Consider the following 24,253-nt stretch of genomic DNA (forward strand, 5'->3'; position numbering starts at 1 on the left):
AAAGAAATGCCATTAAACCAGAGTACATTTTCCTTCCATCCCGAATGCTATGTGGAGTAGCCAGACCCTCCTTCAGCGCGCTTTGGAGGAGGGTCTGGCAAAGCGAGACTACAGGAGTGACTGCTGTCACGATTGTTTAACTTCTTTATCACATCTCTAATATTTGGACAGTGATCAATGAATCAGATCGAACAGCTAATGTGCACAAAATTACCTGCTATCTACGGCAAACAAACACTTTATTACTGAATACTAAAGCAAAACATGTTAAAGAATGAATGACATAAATAAATGGGAGAATTCAGTTTAGATGGCTGAAATGTTTGTTTTAGCTGTTGCATAAGAATATTTTTTGGGAATCTCAAAGGAAATCAAAGCTTTCTGAATTTGAAGAGACTGCACTCTCTTGCTCAGACAACTTTAATAAAGAGTCACAGTTCATACCATCCTCCACTGAAAGGGAAAATCCACTGGCAACAACACACGACAAATGTTCCTCCTGTGATTTTATGAGGCGTGTCTAATCAAGCAATTACAAAAGCTCCCTTTAATAATACCTTTATGTATTTGTTTTAGTGGTAATGATGTTTTCACAGGTCATTGCAAAACCTGAAAAACTATTTCATACAAGTCTCTTTTCTCCTTCCTTATCCATCTGTTACTGCAGGTTATATTGCATTGTGCATTTTCAAATACCCAACAAAGGAGCCAAGGCTGACTTCTATTTTTATGTTTCAATTTGTCCAAGAAGAAATGCTGCAGATGATCAAGACAGACATTTGAGGCAGTGGTTCATAATTGTCATGGGGTGAAACCTAGGTCTGGTAGTAATTAATTGGTAACTAAAGTAACATTAATTACACAATAACACTTGTAATTCAGAACAATAACTTGTTGAAAATAGCATGATTACATTGAAAAGCAACGCATTCTCATGAACGGGTTAGCACACTGACCATACACGGTCCAGCTATATACTAGGTTTTTACCTTGTCTTGTTCAACATTTAAGACACATTTCAGGTGGTGGTTTGCCAAATTTACGAACGTTTTAAATTCAATTGTATTTATAACTTTACATTATATTAATGTCACATTTTACTGGATGTTTAGTGTTTTTTCTTTTACAATTAGCCTCCATTTTGATTATAAAAAAAGGTACACCACTTCAAAAGTGGTTCTATTTATTTTAATAAAAGACAATTAAACATATTTAACTATTTTTCCAATTGATTTTCATTACCCAAGTTATAAATAATTCATTCAAGTTGCATTACACATAAAAAGGTATTATTGTAATCTAGATGTTATGGTGAATGTGGTGAAAATGTTCTTTGTAATCTAACTGAAATTTGCTGCTGAAAGTTGCGAAATGGTTAAACCCTATTTTTTCTGTTAGTGGAAGTCATTAATTATCCTTCATTCAAGCCTGTGCTCAGCATTTACTGCAGAATATGATTGTGTAATGCTGACTGTGTAATAAACGCACACCTTAAGCAAATTAATACAAACTAAAGAGGCCCTATCACCAACTGGCAACCAGCCCACAGCGGTGACACGGCAGGTTGAAGAAATCAGTTGTGGTCTATGTACTCTGAGATGTCAATCATTGATACATTAAAAACCCACACAGAGAAAGAACCGACTGCACCTCATTAAATAAGTAGTAAAGTCATTTGAGGGAGAGAGGAGGCAAGGAGAGGGACAGAGAGTTGAAGTGGCAGGAGAGGAGAAACAAACAAGCTAATTATTATGGTAGATGCTAGTAGCATACTGTAAATATAAAGCAGTTTTGCAGTACTCTGATTCCAGTTTAACTCATCCATGTTTGAAAAGATTTTAAAAACATTACCAAACTAGAAAAGGCAAAATCTTCTGAGAATTTTTTTATGCTTAGCTTAGCTGAAAGACTTCTGTGCATATCATAATAATGTTCTATATGATATCTTTACTGCATACATACTAAAGTATTTCAGTTACCGGTTTAATTTTAATCTTATTGTATTTTTAAAGTGACTATGAAATATGTGTCGCAGGGCCGCAGATGAAAAAAGGCCTTTTGGCTAACTCTAAAACAAACAAACTGGTTAAAGTAAGCCTTTGAACAATTTCATCTTTGAATCATGCTGTTGGGTGGCAGGTACATTGCACGAGTGATAGGAAGTGAAACATTCGATACAGGTCGAAGACCACTGAGGAAGCAACAGGCAACATATAAGGCAGTGGTGTACATCGCTGCATGTATATATTACCACCACACCTCGAAGACCAAATTGGCAGCAGTGTGGTGAAGATGTATCTGCTGTTCTCAGAGGGCATCAGAGGCAGAAGAGTTGATCTGCAAGGAAGTGTTTCCTGGGCCACAATTTCAAAGAAGAATCAGCCTTTTAACCTGAGCCTGCTGATTTATAGTGTATAGTGTAAATGGGAGGTTCATTAGTATCTGAAGAAAAGGCATGAAAACAAAAACACCTGCATGTACAGAAGCTTCAACTTCTGTTATTGTCATCTAGTTAAGCTTTTCATTTCACACATCAGTTTATCTATTAAAAAAAGTGAGTGTACACTGATTGTTCTAAAGATGTGTGTGTGTGTGTGTGTGTGTGTGTGTGTGTGTGTGTGTGTGTGTGTGTGTGTGTGTGTGTGTGTGTGTGTGCGTGTGTGTGTGACAGAATCACCATCTTACCGTTGTGTGACATGCCGACATTGAGGCATTTCTGGAAGCGACAGTATTGGCATTTGTTGCGGGACTTCTTGTGAATGCGACAGTGAAGATCACAGTGATCGTACACCAACTTTAACCTGATTGTACGTCTGAAGAAACCCTAAAAGACAGAAAGACAATAACGTCAGATATTGTGGCTAAAATACCCCCCTTTTCAAACATTTGTGTTATGCATTTACCTATTTTAATATAATTATTCTTTTCTTGAGAAAATAAGACAATAAAAAGTGAAAAACTAGAAGAAGAAAAAATCTTCTTTTCCTAATACTTTATGCATCTATAAATACAGAAAAAAACTTAATCTGTATTACAGTTCAGACATGAGAGGAGAAGGTGGGACAGAAAAGAGACAAAAGTGAAATGGCAATTGATTATGTTCAGAAGAGATCCACTTTTTCCTTTGGATTTCAGTTTTAATTTTTTTTCTACTTCAATATTCATCATGTAGAGCAGCTCCACAGAGACTGATAGATGCACGTTAGATATTTGGTTGTTTCCAATCTGTGAGGAAGTCAATCATACGGCCCACAAGTGTGTTTAAAAGCAGATTGTGTTTCAGGGTGGATTTGTGCTTTGATGTTTTCAACCTTAGGACCAAGGGAGCCATAATACTTATAGCGCTTATCTCCGCTAGTAACTATGTAGCCATAGTCAAACTGCCAACCCACACTCTAACTACACTAAACCTACACGCTATCACAGGTTTGCTAATGGCTGTGGTGTTTGTCTATGCTGACTAAAAAAGATAATGGAAAGATGTAGACAAAACAAAAAAGCTGAAAGGATGATGAGGAGAATTGTATTCACATCTGGACTTATAGGTGAAGGCTGGTGTGTTTGGCATTTGTATTATTACAATCCACATATGTTCTTTTTTTTAATCGTAGGTTATTTAAAGCAGGAGGAAGTTAAAGAGGGTCATGGCTCCACCTCAATAAAGAATGTTTTCTGTTTTGAAACAATTAAGTGTTTGCCTGCTTGGCTGACCCCTTCTTCTGGTGAGTCTCCCCTGAGACTTTAGCAGAACAATGACTACTGTACCTTAGCTTCATTCAGCCTCTGAAGGTATAGTATGAAGTGCCTTGCACCTTGTAGTAAATCTGACACAACAGTCCTGACAGTGTCAGAAAGGTGCTGATTCAACCTTACGGTCATGGTCAAGGCTGTAATTGGTGGTCATTATAATTGTACAAGAGATAAGGCTGGTGATATTCTGTATTTTACTTATTGGGAACAAATCCCATGAAAAATCCCAACCAACAATGAGTTAGTCAGTGTCCCAATACTTTCAACTTCCCATCTGCTGCTCTAAAATGGTTAATTCCTGCTAAACATGGAAATCTTACTGCTGTTTTAAGAAACTCATTACTCAAGCAGGAGTAAACACTGTATTTGTTGGATACTATATTTAGCCAACACTAGGGCTGTACCGATGTTATTTTTTTACATTCAAAGCTTTTATTTAGGTTTTACAATTAAGCTTTGAATGTCTGTCGTCATATTTTATGACATCATCACCCTAAAAAAATAGAAAAATCCTTGAACAAAATCCTTAATTTCAATAAAGTGATTCATCGGATTAACTGAGTCATTTTTTTATTAGATCAACTTTCCTCAATGAATATAACTCGCCAGTTTTGTAAACATAAATACATGTAGGCAGCATGCTAATCCAATAAGGACATAAAATAATGATGAAATAATATGAATACCCTTAGGCTTATAGCAACATTATGATATGACAGAAACAACGCTCTGGAGTTATTGGAAATGTTTGGATCCCAAGAGTCGGAAACAATCCTTTCCCATTCACTTGAATTAGAAAGTGTGTCCAAACTTTTGACTGGTACATTTACTACATTTCTGCCTACATTACAGCATATTGCAGTTTATTCATTTTGCAATTACTGTACACCTGTCTACCACAATTATATGTTAGTTGATTTCATATATGTTATATGTCATCTTTAAATTTTAACTTTTACATTATTTTGTCTCAGATTCTCATGTTTTACTTTTGTGATTTTCTTTTCATACATTTAATGAGCATTGTAGGAGGGAGCCTGAGATCTAAGATTTTCATTGCCAACGACTGCTTCTCTGTAATTGTTGTGCATATCACAATAAATAACTTAAAACTTGAAACTTGGGGTTTGGTTTGCTGGCATGTACTGTATTTACAGCAGCAGGTTGGTGTCTGTGAGAGCCAAAATAATCCACAGTGCCCATGTTCTTGGTAATAAAGAATAAGAAAAATGTCACTCAGTGTAAACATGTCGCTCACTTATGTGTTTTTAACGTTGTTTGGGGGAATAAGATATATCAAGCTTTGGTTACACAGGCAGTACTTGTTAGTAAGATCAATACATTGTTGGTTTTGGTCTTTTCATGGGATTTGTTGACAATGAGAAAAATAGCAAATATCACCAAACTTATCATTTAAACACTGTATTGCATTGAGTTACATGGAGTTCATACAGGTTTTTTTTTCTATTTTTATGGTCATGCAGGGCATCGAGGTTTCTTTTTTCTTTGATGGTATCAAAGTGAAAGTTTTATTCCTATAATGTCAATAAATTAATGTTACATTAAAAATTATAAGACTATGTTGTGTCTGTGTTTTCAAAATATTACTTTTTATTTTAATATAAAGTCATCTATTTGTACAAACTCTACCATATTCTATTAAAAGTCTTAGGGTGGGGGTGAGCTTTCTTATTCTGCAGACACATTTTGAAGGTTATGGAAACACAGCTCATGTATAGTAGCTTTTTATAACAATTTCTCTGGAATAATTTCAGACCTGTGAAAACGTCTTGGAACCACACTTAAGAAAGGATACATAGTACTGCTGCTGTTTCTGAAACACCATCTCACATGTCTTTGAAGGACAATGTAACAATTTAAAGCTCCTCTTCTTATAATGTCTCAATGTTTCAAAGAAAATGGAAATATGTGTGAAACCCCCCCCACACTCTATTAGTTATTTATACTCTATACTGACAGAAAGACAGACAGACAGACAGAGAGTTTAAGGGGCTGGGTGTGCATCTGTAGAAGCATAAGCTTATGTTGAGCCCTCGCAGAGTGGAAAATGTATGGGGCTTGTGGTTAGAGTGACAGACATCAAAAAGATGAAAAAATGCATTAAAGAATTACTATTCCACCAACATGTTTCACTTTACACAGTGACACACGGTGACAGAAAAAGGAAGACAAAACTTTTGCAGTAGAAATTGTTACACACATTACCATTTCCTGATAAGACTCTAGGCTGGTATGACTCAATTTTTTTCTTTTTGATCTTGAGCATTACTTTTTGAGAGCAGCAATCAATGTATTCTCCACTAATATGCACTGCAATTCTGCCGACTTGCATTTCCAGCCTCCTTACTGTGAGGTTTTGCTTCTCTTTGTCTTTTGGGTTCGAACCGCACAAAAAAAAAACAGAGTGACCTTGATTAATTGAGACATGATTAATGAAAATAGTCACACGTTTTAGCCCTAGTCTGATGTCATCTTGTGCTTTAAACACTGACTATAAATAATTCCCCAGTTTGTTTATACGTCTTATTTTCATCTTTGTTTGTGATCATCTTTCAGTCCTACCTTACAGCCCTCACAGGCATGGACACCATAGTGAAACCCCGAAGCTTTGTCTCCACATACACGACACTCAATATTTAGTGCTGCCGGCGACGTATCATCCTGGAGCTTGGAGAACATGGGACTGTCAGAGTACTGTGGAGGCGACTCCGGCTCCAGCTTGATCAAATCTGATATCAAAAACATCATCAGGCAGGTAGGACACCAAGTAGGCAGACTGATACAAAGCTAAAACTGTCTTACTTCACCTCATATACCCATTTTCAGGTTGTAGGCTCAGTTGGTTAAACTTAGTTTCTTCAAATGTGCATCCTGTACTCTCTAACAGGCTAACAACTATTCTCATGTTTACAGCAAAACTACAAATCAATATCTTGACCAACTCTCCTCTAAATGTTGTACGTTTTTTCTTCAAATTAAAGCTCTTATACAAGGACTTGAGCAAATTATTCAGTTTTTCCTCCTGCAAGTGAAGTTGGGTGTGCATTTAACCTGCATAAAGAAACTGGATACTATGTTTTAGCTCTGGTTAACCCAATAGACAGACTTACTGTGTGTGTCTGGTTCCATCCTGTAGCTGTGCATGTTTGTGAAGTCCATGTTGGTCAGTTGTTCGTCATTCTGCGGCGGACTGGGGTCATAGGCCACCCCGGCAGAGGAGATGGAGGATACGAGCGGGGGAGACAGGGAGGACGGGATGGATGAGGAGGAGATGGAGGCGTAGTCTAACGTGGACAAATGCTTCATGTCGAGAGAGTGGGAGCTGTCGTCCAGCTCTGACAGGTCCACGGCGCTCAGACTGAATCCAACAGGCCAGGCTAGGAGCTGCTGGGTGTCTACCATGTCTACTGTGGAGAGAGATGAAGCAGTGACACGACAGCTGATGCAATATCCTTTGCTGACTGTATGTGGCCTTGTGAAAAGAAAACAACACCAGAAGAACCAAAGAGAGGAGGGGAGGAAGAGGAAAGGTTGGAGAGAGAGGATGAGATTAAAAAAAGCGTAGAGAAACAGGGGAAGGGAGAAAGAAAGATGACAACGAAAACATACATAGACAAATCTACATGCTACGTTACACATAGTGTTAATGGTTAAATATGTCCGTTCAGAAAAGCCCAAAACGTAATTCTTATACACACACACATACACTCCACACCAGGATGAATAACCCCCCCCCCCCCCGGTCCTCCAGCTCGTTCCTGAAGTCTGTCTGTTATCTAGTAAACAGGGAGTCAGATTGTGTCACAGTGAGTACAAGACGAACTCTGGCACTAAGGAACGTCTTTTCTGCTCAAAACACCGTCTTCCTCTGTTGCTGTTTGGGTGGCTTGCTATGTGATTGCCCAACCAAAGGACACAGTGAGCAGGACTGTTTGAGCCTCTGTCTGGGGACTAGGATGTAGGATTTTAGCTTTTGGAGTGGAACAGACTGCACCTTCTGAGTGGTGAAATGTGTTACTGATTGTAAATTAAGAACTAGGCTGGCATTACAAATTGCTGTAACATTGCGCTATCTGGAGCCCTTTACAACCTCTTGGGATTTTATTCTTATTCGTAAATCTTTAAAAACAGGTCACACATGTTGTAGTTAGTAGTTTAATTAAAATAGGCTAAATAATTATAAATAAAAAAATTGGAAACTGCATACAGCAGCAGGGCAGTGCATTTGGGATAGACTCAAAATAAACTAGAGTGCCCATGTCCATTGTAACAAAGGAACCTGTCAGCAAGCGAAGTTGTGTGGCTCACTGATCTGTTTTATGGCACAGAGGAATAAACTATATCAGACTTTAGCTACACAGACGATACTTGTTAGTGGACTTGTTAGTGGACTTTATTGTTGGTTTTGGTCTTTTCCTGGGATTTGCTGACACTCAGAAGAATATAGTATACCATACTTATTATGCTTTAAGAAACTCTGCTACTTGAAAAATGAATACATTCACCTGAAATATGTATGAAAAATGAACTTCATCAGCATTTAAAAAGTCTTGGAAATAGATTTCTGGTACACAGGTCTCTCTTTGCAAACAAATAAATGGAGGCCCTTCAGTCATTCTAATATTTAACTTAGATGGTCAGACATTGTTGGAGAGAGGTGAGCCGAGATGGTCAAAGTCCAGTCTTCAGAGGTTACTACCATTCACACAAAAGCAAACCACGTACACGGCTATATAATCAGGGGTACGTTCATTTAAGGTTGTTTGGCGATGCTGTAGAATATCTTGTTCATGTGATGTATTTCATTGTTAAAGTGGCTTTTCTAAACTACAGACCCTACAGCTATAAGTAAATAGTTTGAATCTGTTTCAATCTGTAAAAAAACAAAACACAGTTAAGAGTAAGAAACTAAGGCCAGACAGAAAATATGCTATTCTTAGCTGTAGCATTGAATCCCAAAACCATTTGTTCCTACTGAAAACATACAGTACATCTTTAAAAATGGATAACACATGAAGGCAGAATACTTTTTCTAGGAAGAAAAATTCTTTCTGTCTGCTTGAATTCTGACCTTGATTTAAACTGAAGAAACTCTGAAAAAGAAAAAAACAAACTAGTAGTATCAATAGAGTAAAAGGTCTGTGCATTGAACCACCTGACCTGCCAAACAACCTATTGTAACCAACAAGAGTCTCAAAATAAACCTCCTCTAATCAATCTCGAGTGCCTGATTTAGAAAAAAATGTTACAAAGAATGCGATGAATTATGCAACAGTACAAAACTAAAATAGCAATACTCAGATGGCACAGCAGCACCAGGTATAAAAATGGCTTGAAATGGCTCCAAATTACTTGGCAAAACATCCCTGTGCAGCAAACATCCTCTTCTCTCAACTACTTATTGTTTCCTTTTTACTTGTTTGGACTGTGGCAACGGGAATCAGTGGCCCGGGATCCACTTCAAATTCACATTAACTGTGACATTGTTTCAGAACAAGAGAAAGAAAGTGTGTGTGTGTGTTCGCAGGCTTTAGCTTCTACTGTCTTGGAAGCTGCTGCGGGGGAAAATGCTGACTATTAATAACCAGGGAAACCTGGTTATTTTTCTATTTGTTGGCGGGTTGCCAGCCGATTCAAACCCAAAATAGATGGAGCATTGGAGTGACTTGTGTTCTGGATGGCATCAAGTCACCATGGGGACAGAAATCTAGTGGGAGAGAGCTCGAGAGATTAAGAGTAAGAGAGAGATAAAGTGAAATGGGTGACAGAGAGCAAGTCCCAAGACCACTTCAAGAAACCAAACTGCACCCTAGAGGCTTCAAGAAAAACCCCTTATGTTAGGAAACTCATGCTCTGAACACAGCTCTGAAACACAACTTAGAAAGTAAAAAAGGAAGGTCGCTGCAGCCTGGCAGTTCAACCAAGGTTCTTAAATAATGTCGTAATCGAGAGTAAAAACAAGTTTGTACTGTAACTTCTCTCCTGAGAGTGTTCACAGAAACACTGTAGTAGAAACTGAATTCAACGTCACATCTGTGAGTGCTGTGTGGACAAACACCCTGTCAGACATTATAAAGGGTGACAGATGATCAGTAAGATTAACGCAGTGTATTGTGTTTGTAAAGGTGTGTGTGTGTGTGTGTGTGTGTGTGTGTGTGTGTGTATGTATGTGTGTGTGTGTGTGTGTGTGTGTGTGTGTGTGAGCATGTGCGTGACATTTACGCCAGTGTCTCCTGCCAGTTCTCAGATTTCCACATGTCAGAACTCGTCTTCCAGGTAAGCATGTAGGAGTACTTTCTATGAGCTATTGCCTCAGTCATGACATAATAACAAAAAGGCCAACGGCAAACTAGCAGGCAGGTCTGGCAAGCTACTGTAGTGACGAGACCGACTGGCGGTGTGTGTGTGTGTGTGTGTGTGTGTGTGTGTGTGTGTGTGTGTGTGTGTGTGTGTGTGTGAGCCAACACATACAGTAAAGAGCATCAACATTTTCATGTAAAAGCTTTTAAGGATCTTTGAATGGACAAAGACAGAGGTGGGAGTGAAATGTACAAAAGTACCGTATGACAGCTTGATCATTAAAACAATGATAATACAGTGATGTCAACTTCAGGAGAGAGAATGATGTAGTTCTCCCAGTCTGAAAGCAGCAGTTCAGGAGAAAAGAGATGAAACCAAGAGGTCAAACAGAAAGAAGTGAAATCTTTCCTTCAGGGACAAAGTTGCAAAACGTATGAAATGTTTCCTAACTTTTTAATATTTCTTCACAACAGTAATGATTCAGTCCAAAACGGACTTAAGCAAAGGCTGGGGATCAGATGAATGCACAGAAATAATTTTATTGAATTTATTGAATTAGCTTTCTATCATCTAAAAGGTTTATATACAAATGTGCAAAGAAGGAAAAACACAGCTGAACAAAAAGACTAAGAGAATGCAAAAAGCTCACAATGAATAAGCCCTGGAGTCAAAAAACATCCAGTATATCATCATCATTTCTGAGGGTGTAAAAGCCTCCTACACTCCTACACAGTAAGTCATTTAACAGTCAAGCAAAGAAAATGCACAAGGTAAGGAGTAGTTTAGGACACGAGAAAAGCAAACACAGAAGCGCCTAGTGTGAGACAAAAGGCAAAACCTGCCCCGCTGCATTCAGAGGCATTAACACTCTTATCTTCCCTGTTTGAATAAAAACTATGCTCCCTCTCTGAGGGTGAGAACTACAGTACACCACTAATTTCACAGCAGACACTCACTCGATCAAAAGCACTGTTGGAAACATGTTTTAAAATTTTGAACGTATTTTGTTGGAAGTTAATTGAGGTGCTACATGAAAACTCTAACATTTGGATACAATATATACAAAGGAAAACATGTTTATGATGGTGTTTGAATACAGTGGGGTTTTTCATACATCATAACTAAGCAAGCAGGTAAATATAAATATGTGCCCTCTAGCAGAGCTGTATCTGCTTAATTTAGCTCAGTCTAAAACTTGACAAGTTTTCTTGCTGTTGCCTTTATAACATCCTGATGACAAAATGACAAGTTGCCGAATATTTCCCCTTCAAAGAAAAGCTTGTTTTTTTTTGTTGTTGTTTTTTCTGCAATGTAAGCCATTTGTGTTATCAGTCTTGTGTCTATGAATGTGTGACACACAGAAACAGAGAGAGAGAGGGAGAGAGTTAGTGCACAGAGCTCTGTGACTTCCTGACCTCTTCATGTAAAACAGCGTGTGGTTCAATGTCAGTGACTAAAACAAAGAAATGCCCGCCTGCACGTATGCCTCACAGTCCCCACAATTTCTTTGAACACAGACTAAGTGTGCTTGATTTTTTGCCTGGCTTGTCCTGCATGAGGAAACTGGGACACAGTGAAAAGATCACATGTTGGTGATGATAATGCTGTGTGCTTTATTGGTAAGTAGCTGATTTTACCAAATTATTCAGCAGACGCTCAGTGTCAGCAGGGTATAAAAAGCTGCCTGCCTCACTCTTCAGGAAATTAGCACTTTTTTTTTTACTCTGGAAATGTGAAGCCACTATGGGCAGAATTACCTGAAAGGGCCTTCCCCTTTTGATCAAACAGGAGAGCAGTGGAAAACCAAGTGCACACAAAGTGTCAGCCAGAGGTCTGGACTGCCCTCTCGACAGAAACGAGAGTCTCCTCGTGTCTGAAAACCCACTCGCTCGGTTGGTACTGAATTTACTCATGAAACTTCAAAGCTTGGCACAGAGGGAGGTTAGAAACCATAATCTCTGTCTGCATGGCACAGCTCTGAGTAAAACAGCACCCACTCTCTGATTTCTATTAGATTTTTCATCAAATGTTTGTGTTTCAACATCCACAGCTAGGAAAGTGGAGTACTGATAAACAACAGGTCAACCTGAGGTCAGATTCAGGGGAAGGCAACACTTCTTACAAATAAAATTCGAAAAAAAATAGCTTTCTGCATTTTAAAAAGCATAGTCATCTACATATTTTACAAACATGCACACAAAGGTTTGAATTGAAAAGATATTCTTTAATCCTAAAATATCACAACTACTGCATGTCTTATTCTTACTTAAACCTTTTTATTTCAAGAGTACAGGCATTTACACAAGAGCACAAAGTAAAAGAACGAAGACTCACCGCCTCACACAACCTAGTTACAGATATTTGTTTTGCTCATTTTGCACTCAAGTGTCATAAAATCTATTAACTGCAGGGTTTTGAGCTCACTTGTGCTACCAAATATCATGAAAATCTTGCACACAAACACAAGCAAGCTGATTAGGCGATGAACTGTCTGAGAGAAGGCATACTCCATATCAGACAAAACTGGTTGACCTAGTATCTCACTGATAAGCAATGACACTCCTACAAAACTAAAAGTGGAAATCGACTCAATCACGCTTACAGTAAAAGCACAAATGTATTCATTGCAGCTATCTGACAGCCTATAGCCTTTATCAGATATAGCAGCAGACTGGTCTTTGCATTCATTTTCATCCTATATAGCTCATGCATTGATTCAACATGATGAACTGAATGACACACACACATGCACACAAACAGGGTTCAGGACAGTCCACTCACCCTGTTTCTCCCGTTTCAATTCAGAGTGTTCAGTGTCAGCTCACTGACCAGCAACCAAGTGACAGTGACAGGAGAAGAAACTGGTGTGTGTGGTCATGCTTTTCCTCAGGAAGTGATGACCGGTAGAAAGGGAACTACACACATTTTCTTTCTCTGACAGAGGCTGGGCTCAGCAGAAGTTCAGACAGCTAACTATCATGTGGCCTGTGTGTGTTTGTGTGTGTGTGTGTGTGTGCTTCTCTTTCATTCCTTATTTTTTTATGTGTGCTTGTCTCAGTGTAATCATATAGAATATACTTGTGTATGTGTGCCAGTGTGAAAGTGTTTTTTTGTATTTATGTGCTCTTCTGTATAAGTGTGTGTGTGTGTGTGTGTGTGTGTGTGTGTGTGTGTGTGTGTGAGGTGGTAGACATCATATGCAGAAGATTTCCTGTTGCTTCACTCTGACAGGCGACCTCATCATGCCTCTCTAGTTGCACTTCTCTCCCTCCACTCAGTCACTCAGTGTCGATGTGATAGCGGTGACGCACTCGCTTCTGCCTCCCCATGCAATACCAACACAATTCAAGCCTGCAAGTTCTCTGATTTATTTTTAAAAATCTGACTAGTGTAGGGCAAACAGATTTCAGCATTGTAGCGAAAACCTCCTGTCATTCTTATTTGTTTTCAAATATGGTAGATTTAGCATGTTACAATCTGTGCATACAGCACTGTAATAGTAATGATTGGCAAAAAAATACGATAAATTGTCTGATTGACCTGCTTTTATGTATTGTTTTATTGTTATTTTCAAGTGATAATTAAACATTTGGCTGAGGGACAACACTAACATGCTTACAGTGATGATAATCAATGTGCATTGCCCTTTCAAAATATGAATTAATAAATAAAATTAGGACAAAACAGCATCAAAAACAGAGTAATTTGTCTCTTACTGTAAATGTGTTCAAATTGTACTTAATAAATATTACTATACACAGTAATGATCACACATATTTCCAGACCAAACAAGAGAGAGAAGTGGTTTCTTCTAATTGGTTATGACATTGGGAAATGTCTGCCTTAATTTTCATTTGTACATAATTACGTGACTATACAGGGGTGCACAGAAAATTACAAAGCAAAACTTATGTAACAAACAGTGATCCTGAAAAGTTATTTTAACTGAAAAAACTGAAACACTTATCAAGGAAATGAGTCAGAAGATACAGACTCACTAAGTGAACAACTCAGAGACAGAGAGTCTCGGCACCATCAGTCATTTAGGGTGTTTTAACATATAGTTCTCTTTAAACGAACCAAACTCAGTCCTCTTAAAGTGGACCAAAAAGTGGATCAACAGAAAAGGCACTCAGTTCTTTTTGTGTTCACATTGTCAGTTTACTTGAAAGAAGACTCAGTTCTCTTTCTGGTCCACTTCAGAGGAGGTCTGAGTATGGTTCGTTCCAGAGGTTCACATATGCACAAAAAATGCTGACTAATAGTTCTTTTGGAGAACTGAAACGGACCAAGTGTGAAAACACCCTTACTTACAACTGTCATGTTACCCAAATAAGTCAGGGTTGGACAGGTGGGGTCAAGTGGTCTTACATTAGCTTTACAGTAGCTTCCACTACCCTCAAATTACAAGTGTGCACTGGGACAATAATCCTTCCAGCAATGCAGAGACAATTAAAAAGAATGTTGAACTGCACATTTTCCAAGAGGGAAAGTCATCATTTCTTTTAAAGATTAAGATACAAAACACACATTTGATGATGTTTAGATGAGGTGACTGCTAAGTATGTTGTCTTGATGAATTAAACTGAATTTGATCACCATTGTACAGATTTAGGATTTGAATTTGCAGATTTAACTGTTAAATTTTAAGCCCATGCAAATGTTAACCTAAAGGCTTCCACAAAGTGGTTACCTACACCACAACAGATCTACCACCAATGTATTAAATAGATGCAGTACAGTTGGTTGAAACATAAACCTTAAGTACAAACTGCATCTGAAAAAACTAAGGTGTGGTAATACACTGTTAAAAATGACTCAGATCGTACAATTGTTTTTTCCATCTTGCAAGAGACTTGTGTTTCTGTACATAGAGTTTTGCATTTTAGTGTGTTGTGGGTGCTAAAACTAATCATGTATCAAAGAGAATCCATTATCAATGTAACCGTAATATTAGAAGACTACAATATCCAACACAACGCCCCGTGACACGTGCCAAGAGCTTGTTTTCAGTAAGGCAAAGTGAATAAAAAAGCAGTTGCACTCTCCGTTGTAAACATGGATGCCTCTTTACCAAGACTTCACCTCTGATGAGCTTCACCAACCAAGCAAAACTCTTACTCTGTGTTCACACCAAAATATTCATAAGTGGAAGCAGGCACTGTGGTTGTTAGCTGATTGCTGCTAACCCTGTAGCCGATTTCGCTGAGAGGCTGCATCGTGTTTTTTTGGTAAGCTAGAGGAAATGTGAAACTAGAGCCTGGAGACTGTGTAATGTAAAAACTCAAAATGTGCACAATTTTTTTAGTCTTAACAGAAAGAAACACTTCCTGAACAAGGAAATACAGATATAACACTTTGGGCAATAGGTAGGCTACAATCACAATCATGTATGAGGTAAACTAGACTAGTTCAATATTTCAGGAAATGGGATTTTTTGTTTATTTTAAATACAAACAGAAATGTAAAAATTATGTTATGGTTTTTATGGGGAATTAGGGCTCCACGTCTAGAGTTAGTGCGCAACTCTTGGTAAGAAAGCAAATAAGCATATCAACCAAACTGTTGTGGCTCTGTACTAAAACCTGATGAAGTAATAAATACAGTCATTAAACACCACACACTTTATGATTTTATCTCCCGACTGTCATCAACAACAGACACAGATTTGAACTGACTCGATTGGACTTGGTCTGTTCAGTCTTCACGCCCAAATCATGGTTATAATCAGCTCAACAATTGTAATGCATGTCCCTGCACTGAATTAGCACAAAAAAAACGTGTTTTAGCTATAACACACACACAACTACAAAACAAAACAGTTTTTAACATCATTCACATCATTAAATTATCCATTGTGATGGGAAGGATACACACACACACACACACACACACACACACACACACACACACACACACACACACACACACACACACACACACACACACACACACAGATGTTCAGGATATGTTCTACATTGCTGTCAGAATCATAATGTGAGGGGGACATGAGGGGTGGGCCTTGTATTATTAGACTACAGGGTGACTGAACTCCCATGAACAGCACTCTGGGGGATTGTAAAGAAAATATCGAACCCTTTCATTCATACAAACATTTAGGGATAAAACACATTATGCTGCATACATCTGCATATACAAGGTCATGTAACCACACTGGAATTTAAAGACTTACTATTTAAACTCAGATTGTGTGAAACACACATGAGCAGGTCAGTATACAATACATACACGCATGGAAAGAGAGAGGCTAAGATATAAAGATAAATCCCTCACTGTTGTAGTGTACATCTGCGTGTGTGTGTGTGTGTGTGTGTGTGTGTGTGCTCCATATGCTGCTCTCTGGGAATCTACATTTTTAACAATAATCTAAGGACATAAACTTTCCCCCAAATCCTTTAAATAGTTATGAGTTAATGGTTGATGAGTCTCTTGAGCCTCAAGAGCTTCCTCACTGGATAAGGGGAAGAAGGTGGGCATGCTGTCAAGGCCTCACACACACACACACACACACACACGTTGCATTGAAAAAGGAGCACAAGAGTTAGGAAGAGAAGAAGGATGACAGAGAAAGACAGACATGGAGATACAAAACTGATTCAATCTATTGTCATTTATGAGTATGTCACATAGGTTAATGATCAGTCTATGTGAGTGTGATCTCAGCTCTGGGAGTCGTGTAAGAAAGCGCAGCGGTGAAGATTTATAGCTCAACTAGTGTTTTGTCAGAGACAGGGAGTGAGAGGAGGGCGACACGGTAGGAAGAGGGAGAGGTGCAATGTGGGAAGGGTCATACCCTGTTCCTCGAAGTAGAGAGGAAAACACGGGAGTGTGCTGCCTAAAGCTGCTGTTTAGCCGGAAAATAACAAAACAACACATGACGTGACTCTCATTCTCAGAACGTACTGTAAATATGTGTGGACAAGAAACTGATTTAGAATTGTCTGTGAAAACGGGAGGTTCACTGAAGGTTTGAAATGAGAAAAATGAGTGTCAGAGTTGGCTCAACAATTGACCGTTTAACATCCTACCCCCTCCCAGCCATTGTCCAATCAACCGTAACTAGGCACAGCAGGCCCGTCAAGCTTTGGCTATCTCCACAAGTTGAACAGTGTACATGGGGCTGTAGTAAGCGGGATGCTCAGCATTTAAAGAGTTTAGAGTGCAGTGCCATTTTTTTTTAGCTTTTTCAAAACCAAATTCATGTCAGCAAAAGAGTAAGAAATGTATTAAATATCATCTTTGTCTGCTGTAGTGTAAGCTGAAATTGTTATCAATGAACGGTCAATTTATTAAAATGATCAAAAGAAAGGATAAGTTAACTTTCCAGAAAGAGGGAAAGCTATTAACAGTCTTTGGTTTCATTTCCTATATCCTTTGGCATTTAACCATTATTAGCCAATTATAAATTGAGGGGGCAGATTGATACATCATCATCATCATCATCATCATCATCATCATCCTTAGCAAGACCTTAACTAGTGATTTCTGCAGTGCCATATCTAGTGAACCCACGTAGAAGCTTGTGCACATATAGAGTCTGAGTCAGTCTTAAGTTCCCACTAGAGACCGAGGTTTTGACCTGAGGAGCTGCTGTTTGCTCCCACATCTTTCTTAAAGGGAAATTAGGACAAAGGTTGCTAGATATCCCTACTGTCTCTTGACTAATATCTATGTTAAAGTGCATTGACAAGGAAATCTTCTTATTAGTGTATGAGTGTATATTTGTGTGTTGTCGTCAGATGACATGGGTCTTTGTGTTTATTTGTGCGTGGTTGGATTACCAAAAGGGTAACTGCCTCAGCTTCACTGTGTGTCAGTAGTTTTATTGTAATTAAATTAATCAAGAATTAGTTTAAAGGGGAACTATGCAGTTTTGTTAGCTTAATTTACCTTAACTGAACAGCTTCGGAGTCCTTGGAATGGTTATATGACTTTTTTCGGGTTGAATGGTGGTCGTCTCACTTCCCCCTAACACCTGTGAGCGGAAAAACCACCCTTGCAACTTTTGGTCGGCGAGCTGCCGGCCTCAGCATCAGGAAGTATCGCGTGATATCACATCTTGCGATGTAATGAATTGTTTTATGCACTGCACACATACACGCCCCCATCCAGGAACTGGCTGGTAGCGACGGAGTTTTTCACACTATCGCCGGCAAAAAAAGAAGCAGAAAGCTAGGAAAGCATTGTCGGAGGAACAGAGAAAGAGGAAACGGCAGACTGACCGAACGAGTTTTTACACAGTGTTGCCAAATATCTATTCTGAAGCTGTAGGGGGAGCTCTATAGAGAAACCTGCGAGCAAAAAGCGAGAAAACAGGATATTGCCAAAACTGCATAATGCCCCTTTAAGAGGATGGAACACTAAAGCACAACAGTAGTTAAGATGATGTGGGTCATTAGACAGTTCCTGCCTTATCATCATAAGGATAAGTCATTCTTTTGCTTACTGGGGTCCTATTTTCCTAAGTTTGGCCATCATTTCTCTCTGTTATGATATAATTGTGACTAAAGTAATTGCTAAGATCTTAAAACACGGTGACATTGTTACAACAAACACAAACAACATTCCTGGATAGGAGAATAAACGGTCAGGGGTTCTTTGCATTTCTTTAAACCAATCACAATCGTCTTGGTTAAGCTCCGGACACAGCGAGCGTGGCTCTGCAAAATACTTTCGGGAAGGAACTTGTTTTGGTGGAACATTTGCACACTGCAAAAGAAAACGCCATATACAATATTAAATGAAGTTAACTTTTCACACAATACAGTAACGTGAGCTATTTAAATTTGCTGGATACCATATGTTAAACATAATTTGCTCTAACCAGTGTATCGCCTTGTGTATTTTGTCCATAGCAAACCCCCACCAATTGGTCCTAAAACCTCCCAGTTAGATGGTAAATGCTGTAAACATATTCTTTCTAAATCTTTATAATCATTCCCCAAAAGAACCAAGCACGCCTGCCTTATTGCACGATCAAAATTTTCCTTAAAACCTGCAATTTTAAGCCTGTAATGTTATTCAGATGTTCCGGATAATGTTGCCTGATGCGACCGGAGTTTAAAGTTGACTCAAAGAAAGTCGATATATGGAGTATAAAAAAGCCAACAGTTTAAACAGATTATCTAAACCACTTTATTTAAAGGTAAAATCAAAAGTAATTGTACCTGAAATTACAATAAAACTACCTTACTGCTCAGAAAAACGGTTTACGTGCACAACTACGGTAAGTACAATACATCATAATTGGACAAGACAGTCAGTCTGTGAATTGCGATGGATGTTTACAATGACAGTTGAACAATCACCTGACTGTCTGACTGCTATCATTTCTTGTCCCACCTGACTTCTTTTAAGTGATGTTTCCAGATCACAGGAGTTAACTTGGGGACAATTATTATATCTTGGTTAAACCAGAATGGTCCTCTTTGCTGTTTACCTCCAGTATACCTATACTGTCTTGTCTAATCAGGTCCTCATCTCTTTTAAACATTTTTACTCTTTTGCACTCTGCATTCTGTATCCTTAACCATGATGCAGATTCAGTACACCTACTGTTTATTTCTGAGTCAATAATGAAAATAACTGTTAGTTGCAGCCCTAATAGACTGTGATCAGACATAATTTGTCATGTTCACAATCCAAAGCATGCTACCAATAGGGGAGGAGGAAATGAGTTAGGGTATTACTTAACCATCTGTACATATGTTGTATTCGCTGAAGAAAGGGCCAACAGAACAGAAACAACATCAACTTTTGTTGCTGTAACTTCTTTACTTATAAAAAGGGCAACTACAAATTGGCTTCTTAACATTATTGCTACATAGCATCCAACCATGTCTTAGGTGAGCCAACGCCGTCGTTTTGAGAAAGTGAAAAATAACTCTTATTGTGTGGATGTGAGACAATGGTAGAGAATTAGATGTTTTCAAATCATGTGGGTTTAGCCTGAGAGCCACACCTTGCATTAAAATGCGTTCTTATCTCTCCCAGACATAGACTGCATTTACAGTAATATAAAGTGAAAAGAGGTAAGAACTGAAAACTTTCTTTTGAATGAGTCAGATGGCAGGTGTTGTCTCTCCATAACATCTTGTTATTGTTGAGAGAAAGAAAAGGTCAACAGGTGTAACGGTTACAACTGATTGATTTTGAAAAATGTTATGTAGACTGTGTTGGCAGTAGGGTTGGGTACCGAAACGTGGAGCCAATAGGGCACCAGTTCCGGTAGTAACAAGACCGAATAAGAACGAACATTTCGGTGCCTGACTTTTTCAGAAGCATCGCTGCACAGAACGCTACGTTAATGTTAGCTAGTAGCTGGATTAAACACAATGGTTAAAATGCTGACAGCTTACGTTAGGCGGTGTAAAGTGTGACTGTATTTCCTTGTAGAGGATTCAAACACCGAGACGTAACGGTCGGAAAAACAACACATACGCTGCGTTTACTTGACACTCACCAGCCTTGTGGTGCATTTTAAGTTATTGTAAAATACCCTTTTCCCACCTGGTGCTTGTTTTTGTCATTTACCAGCAACTTACTGGTGAAATAAGTCATTGTTATAAGTTATTGTTATTACATTATTAATCAATCATTTCATTTTTACCATATGGCCTTAGCAATAAACAAGCCATTCTTTAATGTCACCAACTGTCGTTTTGTGCCCCTTTTTTATATTTATATTATATATATTATAAATATATATATTTCGGTTCAGGCACCAGTTCAGGCACTGGCACCGTTTTAAAAGTATCGTTTTAGCACCGGTATCTGAAAAAACCCAAACAATACCCAACCCTAGTTGGCAGTATATTAAAAAGGAAAAAAAAAACTCTAAAAACATGCAGCATACTCAGCTTTAGAATCAAACTAATTTAAACATGTTTGCCAAGAAAACTATTGCTAAAAGGTTAAAATAGAATTAGGTCACTTTGTTCAACTTCATCCCCTGTTTATAGACATTTTCAACTATTAAGTTGCTGGATCTAAGATCTACCTCCACAACAACGCAAAAATAATTACATTGAAAACATCCTGCTAAAAATATGCTGCTAATCTAAATCCTGATCCTCATTAATTACAATAAAATCACTACATAGATCCAGAAAAACGCTCTGTACAATTGTACTGTAGAGTAGAGAGGACATCATGGTTTGACAGAGTATGATGGGAAATAAAAGATTAACTAATAGAGCTGATTTTTTCATCAGTGAACAACCTGCTTGTGTGCCAAATTTGTTCGATGTCAAAAGAAATCCAATTGCTGTAAGTACACAGTAAACGGTGAAATTATTGGCCTTGAAGTTAATAATTACACCTAATTTAAAAAACGTATTGATGACCTTTAGGCTTAACTGAGTCAACATGCTCTCAATGTCATCTGATAAAATCGAATCAAAGGTGTGCTTTTTGAAAACGTTCACAATAACAATAAGAATAGCTGAATTATAGTAAACAAACCAGGATGTCGGCATTGTGGAGGCAAAAGTGGTTAACTATCTGTGGGCTGAACCAGAGCGTGTCACTCGCTTTTCATCTGTATGTATACAGATGTGCAGTTGAACATCTTCCTTCCTTTCATGCAGTGATTATGTTTAGCTCTCACAGATGTTTAATATTTTAAAGCCACTGCAAACAACTGCTTAGAAGATTGACAACTGTTGCTTCCAGTATTTTAAATGAACACAGATTTTCAAAATAAAGACAAATCTTGGTATGTAGGCGTCTTTAAAAACCTGAATTTGGTCTTTACACCAACTCAAACAAAGCTTTGTGTGGAAGTAGAGTTAAACATGCCGTGTGAGGGACAACATAAACATTGGTATCTCGAACACTCCTTTCATTTATGACAACAGAGCAAAGTCCACATCTGTCTCAGTCATTCACACACACACACACACACACACACACACACACACACACACACCTCTCTTTAGGAATTATATAACCGATAAGCAATAATCACTGATTGGTGCCCTATCAACACTCTCATCAGGCAATCAGACTTAATGCAACTCACGCACAGGTCTGACTCAACTTTTTACATTCGGTACATAAAAGATCCAAAATCTATGCTTGAAAACACAAAGACATAGTAAAGACCAAACAATTGTGCCCAATGCCAAATCATTTCCTAAATTAAGATAATGATTGTGTTAAAATGTAAAAGATATATTATAAAAATAATCCAGATGAGCATTGTTCATCAGAGAAATTACCTTATGTAAGTAATTACTTCTCCAAAATAGAGATTATTTCTCAATCACAAATCTATCATATGTTCTCCTACTTCAAAAATAGCCATGTTACATCAGTGATGATATTTTAACCTTTAATAAATGTTATCATTCTGATACATACCTAGTATTTTATAGCATCAGTTTGATGAGTAATGTCCCTGTTACTTAACATTAAGGGATTATCTGTAAAAAAAAAAACAACCTGTAACTCTTAGTATTCAATTTTTCAGGAAGTATCACTTTCCCTCTTTTTCCGTCATTTATTTCCAACAAGCTGGTTGGCTTTTCAAGAAAGAGAGCATCTTACTTCTGGACAACTACTTATCTATTGTTTATCTGACCGTTTGTAAATATTTTCTATTTTCTTTTTTAATGTAATATATGTTCCTATTTTTTACAGAGTTGTTGATTTCCACTAACTTTATTATCACTGAGTATTAGGAGACACAACAGCATGGCACTCAAAGACCACACAAATGGTTTGGCATGTTTTAGATAATGCATTACCAACAACATGTACTATTATGTTCCTGGCAGCTATTTTCCAAAACTGATTGATTTCCTATCTTCCAGGCAGTGCTTGGTTTTGGTTGGTTTTACACTGTTAAAATAAACTTGCAGAGATTTTAAACTTGCTAGACAGATATCACAGTGGACTTTGCATATTGATTTATTATTGTGTGATAATGTAGTCCCATCTGCACTTTCAGCTGCATCACTGCAATTACATAAAATTGGACTAAATAATAATAATAATATAAAGCAGACGTAATAGTGAGGGATATTTATCTCAAGCAAATTTATAATCTCTGCAAGATATTTTTTGAATAGCATAGCAAAATTATGGAAACTAATGGCTTAATGCCTGTAAGGTAGGCAAAATACTTTCAACAAGCTGCAGTAATGTTATGTAAGTGGACCAAACACAGGCAGAAACACTTATTTAACTTCTCTGAATTGCAAAAAAATTTTTTTATAAAATTTAAATATGTAAAAACATTAAGTTTTGAATAGCAAAATATTTCTATGTAAATGTCCCCTGATTTCTCACTGTGTTGTCAGATTATTGACATGAAGATCATACAAAGTGATAAAGAAAGACTTCCACGGATGTGGTGAACGACTCACTGTTGGCACTGACAGCCTGAGTCTTGTACAATGAACTTCTTGGTTCTCTTTCCAAGTGCCATTATCATATAATAAAACAACGTTAGGCCAGTTCACGTCAAATACTGTGGAGCCACACAGCAAACCTCAGAGAGAAGTCAGTGTTGGCCCCTGAGCTTGATTATTGCTGAGTCACGACCAAGATTTTCCAGTCAATTCAAAAACACAGAACTGCCTAAGTGTTGTGCAATATCTACAAATCCCTCACATGACACAGAGAAAAAAAGACATAAGAGAAGAATATAGGCTATAGAATATATACAAGTTGGGAGTTACCCATTAAAATTGTTCAGCATTATAAACCTTATATACTGTAAGAGGCAGTGAGTCAGACAGACACATAGTCTCTCGTACTCACCTGAGAAGTTGTGACAACTTTGATCATTAAAATCTTGGCCTGGTGTTTGCATGTCAAACTCACACTCAGTCACACTGTGGCCTGAAGACACACTATGGACCAACACCTGACTGTGTGCCAGTTGTCAGTCCTGTGACCACACCCCTCCCCCCCCCCATCCCACCCTAACCATCACCACCCTCATCTGTAGGCTATGCCTGCCACTGTGTCCACCAAAAAAGATATCAAATCCAGCACTGTCTTCGTGCTTCTTAAAACAAGAAAAAAAAGGATGATTTGACAAGGATGACTAAGTCAAAAGATTTCCTGTTTGAATGTCTGTTTCAACAACCATTTGTTCAAATAATTTGTGTAATTTAATTTAAAAAACAAAACAGAAAACATACAGATGGGT

The 24,253-nt window shown here is 38.0% G+C and overlaps 1 protein-coding gene across 1 annotated transcript in view; it reads right to left on the reverse strand.

Annotated features, from left to right (window-relative positions):
• The window catches only part of pparg (peroxisome proliferator-activated receptor gamma), a 30,944-nt gene extending 6,946 nt beyond the window's left edge, over positions 1-23,998 (reverse strand). The window contains exons 1-4 of the mRNA XM_031301651.2: positions 23,860-23,998; positions 6,882-7,178; positions 6,334-6,500; positions 2,686-2,824 (exon numbers count right to left, since the gene is read on the reverse strand). Coding sequence (XP_031157511.1) covers positions 2,686-2,824; positions 6,334-6,500; positions 6,882-7,178; positions 23,860-23,911 — 655 coding nt within the window. The 5' untranslated portion in view covers positions 23,912-23,998. The remainder of the gene's footprint in view (positions 1-2,685; positions 2,825-6,333; positions 6,501-6,881; positions 7,179-23,859) is intronic.
• Positions 23,999-24,253: the final 255 nt, after the last annotated feature.

The sequence above is a fragment of the Sander lucioperca genome, chromosome 6, assembly GCF_008315115.2.
Source record: "Sander lucioperca isolate FBNREF2018 chromosome 6, SLUC_FBN_1.2, whole genome shotgun sequence".
Taxonomy (NCBI): domain Eukaryota; kingdom Metazoa; phylum Chordata; class Actinopteri; order Perciformes; family Percidae; genus Sander; species Sander lucioperca.